Genomic DNA, 12,817 nt, shown 5'->3' with positions numbered 1-12,817 from the left:
TCAGCTGCTGGACACACCGTCGAGAACAAGAAGATGTTGATGGAGCTTCTGTAACAAGTTTGCCACCAATGCATTTGACTTTACCGAGCTAATTTGGCAGAGAGTTTATATGGTAAGATTAAGCTGAGTTTATTTTATTGCTGTTTTGTATTTTGCTTGCTATTCGTCTTGTTTCATACGGCAGCATTTGTGTGACTGTGAAGTGTGAACTAGTATTATCTATACTATCAGATATCGATCGTAGCCTATCTGCCGGACCGGTGATAAATGACGATGGACTTTGCTTGAACTCACGCTTACCTGGCCTACACAGGTTCCGAACCGTGCACCGTAGGCTGCCTACGGTTCTGTTGGAGGATGTTGGCTCCGAGTCCGCGCCACTGATAGTTTACATAATTATGTGGTTTCTTATATCTTGAAGAAGTAGTAGACCTATATAGACAACATGTCATAACATTGTAGATGTATTTACTGTGCACTTTCCTTGGAACGCAGGTGCACGACGCTTTCCATCCTGTTGCTCTGATAGGGTTGCTCTGATAGGGAAGACCGATATAACGTTTTAGTTCAATAACACTGCATTTAGACATCACTTTTTTGTTTAAAATGCACCTTTTATAATGTAACCAAATGTTCGTTTTTTAAAACTTTGTAGCCTATCTATTGTCTAACTAATTGATTGCGCTCTGGGGTGAATGTAGGCTATGTGATTGTGTATGTGTGTTCATGCACACAACTGCCTCTTTTTGCATGTTGCATGATGCGTTCATATCCTATTGAATCATAATCATGTCTATAATGTCAGTGTAAAGACAGGTGCTGGAAGTCAGCACACACAAGAGAAGATCCACAATTGACCTCTCCACATCTAAAAGTGCCAGTGTGCACTTCTTTTTCCTTTGAGCTCAGGGAGGCATGTAGGACTAGATTCATCTTCTCTCATATCGCAGGGGTTAGTCTGTAGCCTCTGGTTAGTGGAGCTCCTCTCTCTCTGAGAGTGCTCTCTTCTCTTTTAGCTGCTTTGCCTGTGGCTGTGTATTGCTGTGCTGTGCTGTGCTGTGCTGTGCAATGTATGCTGTTCCGGATTGTACATGGCATGCTCCCTGTGTTAGGGAGAGAGAGAGGCTGTTTTATGTGTGACTGGACAGGAATATGTGTGAGAATGTGTTGTGAAATATGTGTATGATGTTGAATATGTTGTCTAAACCTTGGTTTGTTGCATGTACGCTGCCTGCCCTCCAGGACATTTACAACACTCTGTGTCAAAGGAAGGCCAAGAATATCATAAGGACCTCAGCCACCCGAGTCACGGTCTGTTCACTGTGCTACCATCTAGCAGACAGAGACAGTACAGGTGTATCAAAGCCGGGACCGAAAGCTTCTATCTCCAGGCCATCAGACTGTAGAACAGCCATCGAGCCCACAACCTCCTGTCGTAAGAGGCAAAGATAGACTCACTCACACAAAACACACACACCAGCTCACACAAACACCTCCTACACTAGCAGACTCCTGTACTCACATATAAACTCACACATGCATACGCCCATCAGTGGTGTAGTGTTATTTTTTTAAATGAGGGAGCGCTAAGAAATGTAAATTCCATCATAATTTTCTCAAAGTTTGTACTGACAGCCAATCGAATAGCCTATCATTATAGAATATGCATAAAATGAATCCTTCTATTGCACTATGGCCACACATATTGTCAAAAGAAAATGTTCTAGTTTTGATACCCTCAAACACCAAGTTAGGCATAGGCTACCTAATTTCAAAATAGGCCATCATCACTGTCAATCGTGAATGATGATTCTTCACATTTTACCGGTCCAAACTACATCTCCATGACAATCATTTGATTGATCTCAATCAGTTTCATGGGAATATGCATTTAGATCTTCTCGAATTAGAGCAGATGGTGTTAAAAAACTATTAGACTTCTTGTATTTTGTTTCAATCAAAGCATATATCCTGCCTATTGGCTCGCTCTGTTGAGTTTTGGCGCATTATACATTTTTGTTTGACTGACCAGTCTAAAATCTCATTAGAAATGAGTAGGTGTTTTTGGTGTAACAGTAACGCTATAGGCCTACTATGCTATGGTATTATATTCTGTTATGTTATGTAAAATGCAAATGAATCATTATGTGATCTTGCGAGACATTGATTTAGCTTTGATCTAACTTTACTAAACTAGCACCATTGTGAGAAGTGATAATCTTCTATTTGTAATAATAATAATAAGTGATGAGTATGACTATAAGGTGTAGGCAACAGATCTTGGTGAGATGTAGTTTTAAGCGATTGGAGTGCCCTTTGTGGTGCTGAAAGGACAGCGCCAGGATCGCGCAATGATGTTAAAGAAGTTGAACCAACTTGTAGTGATGAAGGATAGCACCAATCCGGTTTTAGACCTGGACATTGCATCGTTTCAGCTGCTACGCTTGTTTTAGATGATGTGTTAAATTGCTTAGATCATAAAAATCATTGTGCTGCCTTATTTATAGACCTTTCCAAGGCCTTTAACACTGTTGACCATCACACTCTCATTCAAAGGTTGACTGAAATAGGCCTGGATTAGGCTTCTTGCAAGTGGTTTGAGAATTATATGTCAGACAGGACACAATGTGTGATTTTTGATGGTGTTTAGTGTATGTTCCTCGATATTACGAAAGGTGTACCACAGGGGTCGGTATTGGGACCTGTTCTCTTGACTATTTATATAAATAATATTGGTCTATCTGTTAAAACTCGTAATATTCATCTGTATGCAGACGATACTGTTATGTATGCCATTGCACCAACTGTAGACCAGGCGTTGTTAGAGCTGCAAACTGACTTTGTTGCTTTACAAAATGCCCTGGTTGGTTTAAAACGTGTACTTAATCTGGACAAGACTAAATATATGTTGTTCTCATTCTCACAAAAATTTTTCAGATGGACTACATATTTATTCATTGAATGGTTCTCCCATCGATCGGGTTCCCGCCTATAAATATCTGGGCTTTTGGATTGACAAGGATTTAACGTTCAAAAAACATATTGATGAGCTAGTTAAAAAGACCAGATTCTAAGTGGGCTTCTTTTTTACAAATAGAGCTTGCCTCTCCCTAAACGGCAGGAAGCAGATTGTACAGTCAACTTTCCTGCCAGTTCTTGACTATGGTGACACCATTTACCAGAATGCAGCAGCCACTACTCTTAAACCTTTGGGTGCCGTCTACCATAGCGCCCTTCGTTTTATCACAGGTGACAGTTTTAATACTCATCACTACATCCTGTATCAAAAGGTTGGCTGGTCCTCATTAAAGTCCAGTAGATCACTTCACTATTCCCTTTTTATTTACAAAGCTCTACTACACAAGCTTCCGACTTACCTAACTTTGTTGTTGAAGTATTAAAAAATGAGTTATCAAACCCGTTCACAGGGTTGGTTAACTCTTGAGGTTCCTCGGGTCTCCACCAAATGAGGTAAATCTGCTTTCAGTTTTAATGCGCCTCACTGCTGGAACAATTTGCAGAACTCATTACAATGACATGTTCTGGTGCTGCTCGGGCAGTTTAGGGTGTTAATTGAGGACCTAGTAGCTGAGGGCTGGAAATGTTTTTCATAAATGTTGTGTTTTGTATTGATTGCTGTTTAGTTTTACATTGTATTGGTTGTTGTATTGTTGTGATCAGGGCACTCTTGGGAATGAGACCATGGTCTCAATGGGTTTTCCCTCAATAAATAAAGAATAATAAGGACAGTGCTGCCTCTCGGCCTGTTCAGGAACAAACAACAATAATTTGCAGTAGGCCTACGACTACATGTTCTATCTATGTGTAGGCTATAGCCTAATGTAAATAAAATTACATATAGCTTAACATCATTGCACTGTTTGTGAGGAGAGCTTTATTGTGAGTAGGCATTTCATTGTATTGCGTAGTTTACACACTGTATCATAAATCAACTTTGATTAGCTTGATGGTTACAATATACCCTATTACAGAATGAAAGAAAACAGAGAGGTGAACTAACAATTCCTAGGATTTATTTGCATAGATTCTACATGCTATCAAATCAATTGACCAAGTAGTGAACATAAATCATTACTATGTAGAACTTCAGGAAATCATTTTTAAAACAGCCATAAAATCAAGCTTTTGTTGTGGTGTATTCATGCATCTCAATAAACTCTAACCTAAATGCATTATTACCTCCAACTTGGCCCAATTCACATTTCCAATTGCCCACCCTGACATACCAAGCGAGAACAGGCCTTGCGTCTCAACCAATAGCCAATGAATTTGAAATATCCCAAGCAGGGCTACAGCAACTTCCATAAAAGGTCAGACTCCTTGGGCTTTGCGGTGGGCACTCTGGTTTGGGTGTCCTTGGCAGAACGGTGTCGCCATAACCAAGTGGTCACATATCGTTCTGGGTTCCACTTCGCAAGAGGGGTCTGTGGAGTTTTATGAACATCAAGGCAGACACACTGTGAATTTAGATTTTTTTTCAATGTCCTGATTGGCCAAAGTGGTCAAGTCTCCCACGGGCCGCCGCAGTGCACACACGTAGCCTATAGTTCTTCATCATTCTCGCCACCACCAGAGAGAAGACAGGGAAGAATACACATTTAATTGGTTTGTCATTCTATCGTTTTTCATGGAATTTGTGTGGTAATTAATTTTCCAGAAATAGTTTTACTAGCTCTGTTTATTCTCAAATTGAAAGAAGTGAGGGCCTGCCGCTCCTCCATCCTACGGCAGCACTACACCCCTGACGCCCATACTTACAAACACACGCACATACACACTCACACACCAATGTTGCTGTCCCATGTATGTAGAGACATTAAACACTGGACACTTCCCGTTTCTTTTATACTGTTTTTCACACTGTGTATTCATATACTGGATTCTTGACATAGCTCACTGTAATATATCTACTGCTGTACATATCATACTGTACAGATATACTTACTATACATTTTGGTGTATATATGCATATATTGCATTTGGATTACTGATACAGTGTTATTTGGGTTGTTTATTGGATTCGTTCTGACATTCTTCAATTCTTGTTCTAGTTTTGGATTATTTATTATTTGTGTACTTGTTAGGAGCTATTAGCACAAGCATTTTGCTGCACCCACTATGACATCTTCTAAACTGTGTACGCAACCAATAATTCAATTAATTCAGACTTTTAGTTGTCAGCATCGTCCATTGTCACCGCTTTCACTTGCTTCCCTAAAGCCCCGCTACGCCCCTATCCCTCACTTCCATGACCACCTCCCCATCTCTGGACTCTAAAGCACAAAAGCCATTATCTCCTGTTGTCCCTTTTATTTAGACTAGAAAAATACCTGCTCAGGTCCTTCTGTAATTCTTCAAAAACAACACCCAGCATGAGATACACTGTGTATTCTAAAACCTATCATCCCCAGAGGCATTTATCCTCTGTAATGCTGTTATGCTATGAAAAATAAATGAGGCCAACAGACAATTCAAAACACATAGTCTGTTTTCGAGCTCTTGATGGAATATTTGGGAGGAGTCCCATAGCGGCAAAATGCCAGATCTTGAGAGGGAAGACAAGTCCCTTACAAATCAAATTGCTTTAATCCGTAAACTTGGCATCTGCTTCTGTTGTCTCGGGAGGACAAGGAGCGGAGGGTCTGTGAGCTCTGATTATGAATGGCAATGAAAACCAAACTAGTCACTGAGGATTCACATGATCTCCAATAGGCAGACAGGCTGTAAGGGCTGTACATGTACTGTCATAACGGCTGATTGCCTTTTCTTTTCTTTCCCCGAGAATCAATGGTGTTAAGTAGCCTGGTCAAAGTTTCTCATTATTTGATCTCATTCAGTCATTTATGTTCAGATTTTCATTTTTCATGGAAATCATAGACATTTCAGACAGACAGATCAGTCTCACAAATCACAACCTTTTATTTTGCTAGAATTAAAATAATCAAATAAATAAAATTGTATTGTGCTAGTTTATTGCTCTTGTGCTAGATTATGTCTACTATGATGTGGGCAATTTTTGATCCCATTGTTTACAGTGAATGTCTAGGGAGGGATGCTGCCTGTATGTGATGAATGGAACATCAAAAGCTTATCTCTGGGCTGTAAGATATGTTCCTGGGGACATTAACCTGCCACCACAACATAAACATCATCAATGAACATGAGGAATTAAAAGGGAGAAGGGATGGTGGAGGGATGGAGAGAGAGAGGGATGGAGAGAGAGAGGGATGGAGAGAGAGAGGGATGGAGAGAGAGAGAGAAAGAGGAGGCATTGCCAATTTCTCCTTCTATTTATACATTTAGTACTATTAAGGTATGGCTTTGATGATATTGGCTCGTGTGGAGCTATTTGGAGCTATTTCACTAAGTGTTAAGAGAGCAATTTGGAGTGTTTGTGGAAGCATAGCTAGAAGGGATTTTAATAATCTGGATCGGCAAGTGCTATTACCTACTATCAACTTGAAGGTGGGAAAATAGAGGCTTTTTGCTCTAATGCCTTTTATAGTTTCGATATTTTAACCCAGGTCTCTCTTTCCCAGTGGTAAACAAACTATGATTTCACTGCAGAGACTTTAGGTTTAGATGAAGACAGCTGTCAGTTATCAGTGTACATATGCTATATACTGTACTGTTTAAATATTAAGGTTGAGTTATTCTGGTGATATGTGTTTAAATTGTCATATGCTATTGTAGCTCCCTTGTATGTACTGATAATAAGCTTTGGTATAAATCTGCTCTGGTCAGAATGTCTGCAGAAAGATGAAAGTGAAAATGTAAAATCCCAGAGGACTACTCTTCTGCACCACTCTTGTTTACCTGAGGAGAGTGTGCCCTCTCTGTGTTTCCCCCGGTGGCTGCAGCGTGTAGGATGTAGGAGCGGAGGAGGAGGCAGGATGGAGTGCTCCTGGAAGACAGTGCTGTTGCTGGTGTGTGCCTCTCTGGGGGTCCAGTACACAGCCATCCGCACCCTGAGGGACTCCCTTTCTGGACCCTGCCACGGTGGCGTCTACCACTGCCAGAGTCGACAGCCCAAAGGTAGGACAAAACTCAAGCATGTAGCCACTAATGCACAACAACAAGCGCAAGTGGCTGTACTCTAAATGGCTTAGGGAGCACACATTCCACTGTATCTACTTTGTGTGTCTACTAAGGAGTCCACTATTTCCAGAGCCCACAGCCCAAAGGTAGGGTCAAAACTATGCCAAGCACAAACACAGAAAACAAGCACAAAGTGACTGTGCTTTATATGGCTTAGGGAACACACGTTCTACTGTATGTTGTAGCCTACTTTGTGTGTGTCAACCACTGCCAGAGCAAAGGCATGACTCTGCCAAGCATGTAACCACTAATACAGAACAAAGTGGCTGGACTGTATATATGGCTTAGGGAGCACACATGGGAGCATGCATTCTACTGGATGTACTTTGTGTGTGTGTCTAGTACCACTGTGAGAGCCAACAGCCCAGAGGTAAGGCTCTTTCTGCAAACACATAACAACACAGAGCAACAAACAGAAGTAGCTATATGTGCTACTGTACAGAAGTAGCTATATGTTCTACTGTATGTATTTTGTTCTCCAGTTAAAGTAGAATTTTCCTTGAAAATTACTATTATATAGCTAGACATAGTAACTTGTACTCTTCTTTGCATGACAATTTCAACTGATGGCCAGCTGTAACTGTAAATGTGACCAGTAGAGGGCATGCATAGACGTTTCTATTTTATAATTGATTGATAATATATTTCCTATAACTCATTATTGAGTACATACATTTAGGGTTTACAAGTTTGATTTTGTCAATGTTTTTCCCACATAAAAAGCCTTATGTGGTATTCATGCGGGAGGAAAGTTTGTTTGTGTGGGGGCATTAGTCAGTGACACTTGAGGAGCACAGGGAGAGAGAAAATGGAAGGCTAATCCTTCACCAAGGGAATTCCCCTTTTCATGGAGGAGAGGATGAGAGAGATGTAATATCTGTGATTCATTTTGATTCATTTGACAATTATCCTCCAATTTATCTTCATTAATCAGCTTTTGCACGTGGGCTGTATGCGCCTTTCGTCAAGCTCGGCTCCGCAGAAAAGTTACGTCCCATTTGCAATCAACTCCTCATCAGCAGTAATTACACATGGTAGAATTCTGCTCTATGGGTAAACATTGGCAGACAAGCATATTACTCATGCATGTTTACCTTCTGGATTATTAAGGAAATTGGCTTGATAGAGTCTTCACTTGGTTTTTCTCAGTCCTCTGTTATGATGAATTAACCGGATTCTATTTTACATTTACACACTTCTTTCATCCCATGTGTCTATGTGTTCAGAACCTAGGGTTGGTTGCAGAACATCTTTGTCTGAAAGTGTTCTCCTTAAAGGAATAATTTAACAAATAATCTCCTTAAAGGAAAAATACCAAAACGAGCTTTTGGTATTTTTTTTAATTAGTCCACTTTTGATACAGTCCCAAAATGTTTTGCATGTCAGCAGTCAAGTTTTCAAGATAAAGGATTTTCAAGAAACAAAGTATATGATGTATTTTGCATCATCATCATGATGTGGCAAGTTACACAAAAATACCAAAGTATCGTTTTTGAGTGGATTATTCCTTTAAGAAGTCAACCAATTAATATTCAAAGTTGTATTCATAAAGTAGTAAAATAAAGAATGATAGTCAACCAAGACCCATAATATTGTACAGAGAATTTTGTTATGTTACAGCCTTATTCTAAAATGGATTAAAGAAATCCTCATCCATCTACATACAATACCCCATAATGACAAAGTGAAAACAGGTTTTTAGACATTTTTGCAAATGTATTACAAATAAAAAATAGAAAATACCCTATTTACATAAGTATTCAGACCGTTTGCTATGGAAATTGAGCTCAGGTGCATCCTTTTTCCATTGATCATCATTGAGATGTTTCTACAACTTGATTGGAGTCCACCTGTGGTAAATTCAATTGATTGGACATGATTTGGAAAGGCACACACCTGTCTATATAAGGTCCCACAGTTGACAGTGCATGTCAGAGCTTAAACCAAGCCATGAGGTCGAAGGAATTGTCCGTAGAGCTCCGAGACAGGATTGTGTCGAGGCACAGCTCTGGCGAAGGGTACCAAAACAATTCTGCAGCATTGAAGGTCCCCAAGAACACAGTGTCCTCCATCATTCTTAAATGGAAGAAGTTTGGAACCACCAAGACTCTTCCTAGAGCTGGCCGCCAGGCCAAACTGAGCAATCGGGGGAGAAGGGCCTTGGTCAGGGAGGTGACCAAAAACCCGATGGTCACTCTGACAGAGCTCCAGAGTTCCTCTGTGGAGATGGGGGAACCTTCCAGAAGGACAACCATCTCTGCAGCCCTCCGCCAATCAGGCCTTTATGGTAGAGTGGCCAGATGGAAGCTACTCCTCAGTAAAAGGCACATGACAGCCCACTTGGAGTTTGCCAAAAGGCACCTAAAGGACTCTCAGACCATCTGATTAAACCAAGATTGAACTCTTTGGCCTGAATGCCAAGCGTCACGTCTGGAGGAAACCTGGCACCATCCCTACGGTGAAGCATGGTGGTGGCAGCAACACGCTGTGGGGATGTTTTTCAGCAGCAGGGAGACTAGTCAGGATCGAGAGAAATATGAACGGAGCAAAGTACAGAGAGTTGCTTGATGAAAACCTGCTCCAAAGCGCTCAGACTGGGGGCGAAGGTTCACCTTCCAACAGGACAATGACCCTAAGCACACAGCCAAGACAACGCAGGGGTGGCTTCGGGACAAGTCTCTGAATGTCCTTGATTGGCCCAGCCAGAGCCCGGATTTGAATCTGGAGAGACCTGAAAAATGGGAGAAACTCCCCAAATACAGGTGTGCTAAGCTTGTAGCGTCATACCCAAGAAGACTCGAGGCTGTAATCGCTGCCAAAGGTGTTTCAACAAAGTTTTTAAAATTGTTTTATTTAACTAGGCAAGTCAGTTAAGAACAAATTCTTATTTACAATGACGGCCTACACCGGCCAAACCCAGACGACGCTGGGCCAATTGTGCGCCGCCCTATGGGACTCCCAATCACGGCCGGTTGTGATACAGCCTGGAATTGAACCAGGGGGTCTGTAGTGACGCCTCAAGCACTGAGACGCATTGCCTTAGACCACTGCGCCACTCGGGAGCCCAAGTACTGAGTAAATGGTCTGAATAGTTGTTTAAATGTGATATTTCAGTTTTTGTTTTTTAATACAATTTGCATACATTTCTAAAAACCTGTTTTTGCTTTGTCATTATGGGGTATTGTGTGTAGATTGATGAGAAAAAAAACAATTTAATCAATTTTGGAATAAGGCTGTAACGTAACAAAATGTGGAAAAATGAAATGGTCTGAATACTTTCTGAATGCACTGTATATACTATACTATCTAGATTTTATAAATACTTAATCAACTGTATCGTATTCTAGACGTAGTTTATGAAATTCTTCACAGTACAATAGGATTATATGTGTATTACATGGGTACAGATCCTCTCCTTGTCCCTTTGTACATCTAGACTCCAGGTGGAGAGCTCTGTGTGACGACAGCATGTTGCCCATGGAGATGTCATCCACGGCCACCCGGCGCCACATCCTCCTGTTCACCACAACGCGCAGCGGCTCCTCCTTCACTGGCCAGCTCTTCAACCAGCACCCTGGCATCTTCTATGTGTTCGAGCCCCTTTATCACGTTCAACAGGCCTTCACCAACTCCAGCAGCAGGCTGCGTCGGGCCCTGGACCGCCGGGCCCTGCTGGGGGCCTACCGGGACCTCCTCCTCAACCTCTACAACTGCGACCTGCGCTTCCTGGAGAACTACATCCGCCCCGAGCCCCAGGACCACATCACTGGGTCCTTCTTCCGCCGGAGCTCCAGCCGAGCACTCTGCTCCCCCCCTGTGTGCCCCGAGGGCAGGGAGGGGGCCTCTGGGGGTCAGCCTGATGAGACCTGGTGCCCCAAGAAGTGCGGTGCGCTGAACCTCACCCTTGCCTCCATGGCATGTCTGTCGCAGGGTCACGTGGCCATCAAGACAGTTCGTGTTCCGGAGGTGGGGGACCTGCGCACCCTGACCGAGGACCCACGGCTTGACCTGAGGATCGTCCACTTGGTGCGCGACCCCAGAGCCATCCTGGCCTCACGGATGATGGCCTTCTCTGAGCAGTTCCGCGCCTGGAAGATCTGGAACGCTACAGGCAGGAAGCCGCGCTACGTGGACCTATCGCAGATCACCAGCACCTGTAGGGACATGGTGGAGTCGGCAGAGACGGGGCTGCAGAGGCCGGTGTGGCTGCGTGGACGCTACCTCCTAGTCCGCTACGAGGACCTGGCCCTCAACCCAGTGGAGAAGGCCCGGGAGATATACAAGTTTGTGGGAGTAGAGATGGACGAGAACGTGCGCTCGTGGATCGCACAGAACACCAACAACAGCGTGCCTTCTACGTCTGAGTGGAACTATAAGTTCTCCACCACCAGAGACTCCAAAGCCACAGCGGAGAGCTGGAGGCTAAGACTAGGGTTTGATATAGTAAGGACTTTGCAGACTCTCTGCAATGATACACTCTCTCTTCTAGGCTACAAGGTGGTCCACTCTGTGGCTGATCTCAGAAACATGTCCAATAGTTTGGTGGAGCCCAGGACCTTTCAGACTCTCCTATAACTGTGACCATGCAGTTGCTTGGATGTAATGCTACAAGAGCTCCATAGCGTAACTGATATGTTGTCTGTGTCTTCTCTCGAACACAGGCAGTCCAATTTGGATCTTTTTCCACTAATTGGTCTTTTGACCAATAAGATCAGCTATTTTGCTTATAATTGGGCAAAAGATCAGAATTGGACTGTCTGTGTAAACTTAGCCAATGATACAAATTTGTACATCACCAAAGATGATCTATTATATTGACAAGATAGTCGAGTGACCGCTCTAACAATGGAAAATTCATGTTCTCAAAGATGGAAGGCAGGCGGGAGGAGGCAAGATCAGGTAGGACCATTCTAGCCAATAAGAGTGCAGATACGCGTGAGAACAACATGCACAACTCTGATATAAAGTTGTTTTTTTTCAAATGCCACGTGCGTCCACTTATATCAGTGCATTCGTAACAACCTAACCAACCTAACCATAAGCCTCATGTAGCAAATCAGCAATTAAAGTTTTTGTTGACCAAATTCGACTCTGCCCTCTCATTGGCTAGAATGGTCCCACCCGATCTCGCCTTCTCCCGCCTGCCTTCCATCTTTGAGGAGATGTATTAACATTGTTAGAGTGGTCACTCGACTATCTTGAAAAGATAATAGATCATCTTTGCCTGTGTAAACGCAGCCTCTTTGACTTCATCCCATTTAATATCTCCAAGCATGTTTTGTTTATGCCCAGTTGTTTAAGATATTTCCGAAAAACTTTCAGTGGAATTGAAATGTATTTAATTTACAATTTGCATGTGGTTTGAAAATTGCACTCAAAAACTGACAGAACTCAACTGCCAGCCCAGTATGTTACATGACAGTACCGAGGAGAATCTCAGGTTTTTGAGTGGTCTTAGATAAAGCTGCTTAATGTACAGTATGTGTATGCACTGCTTCATTCAAAGATCCTGGCTCTGCTCTTATTTATTTATTTCTTTACCCTTATTTATTGACCCTTATTTTATCAGGTAAGTTGACTGTGAACATATTGTATTTTACAGCAACGACCTGGGGAAGCTACAGTGCCTTGCAAAAGTATTCATCCCCCTTGGCGTTTTTCCTATTTTGTTGCATTACAACCTGTAATAAAAAAATAA

The 12,817-nt window shown here is 42.4% G+C and overlaps 1 protein-coding gene across 1 annotated transcript; it reads left to right on the top strand.

Annotated features, from left to right (window-relative positions):
* si:ch73-62b13.1 (Carbohydrate sulfotransferase 1-like) lies at positions 1-11,946 on the top strand. The gene is made up of 3 exons (XM_041891114.2): positions 1-112; positions 6,882-7,056; positions 10,556-11,946. Exons 1-3 carry the CDS (start codon positions 110-112, stop codon positions 11,692-11,694), a joined length of 1,317 nt encoding a protein of 438 aa, XP_041747048.1. The 5' UTR covers positions 1-109; the 3' UTR covers positions 11,695-11,946.
* Positions 11,947-12,817: the final 871 nt, after the last annotated feature.

The sequence above is a fragment of the Coregonus clupeaformis genome, chromosome 11 (assembly GCF_020615455.1).
Source record: "Coregonus clupeaformis isolate EN_2021a chromosome 11, ASM2061545v1, whole genome shotgun sequence".
Lineage (NCBI taxonomy): Eukaryota > Metazoa > Chordata > Actinopteri > Salmoniformes > Salmonidae > Coregonus > Coregonus clupeaformis.
Note: the sequence above shows the minus strand (reverse complement) of the source record. Positions and strands in the feature narration are given on the sequence as shown.

Bases quoted from the DNA above. Each gene is read 5' to 3' on its own strand.
- si:ch73-62b13.1 (XM_041891114.2), top strand. The intron at 7,057-10,555 runs GTAGGACAAAAC...TTGTACATCTAG, and splicing joins CCAGAGTCGACAGCCCAAAG to ACTCCAGGTGGAGAGCTCTG.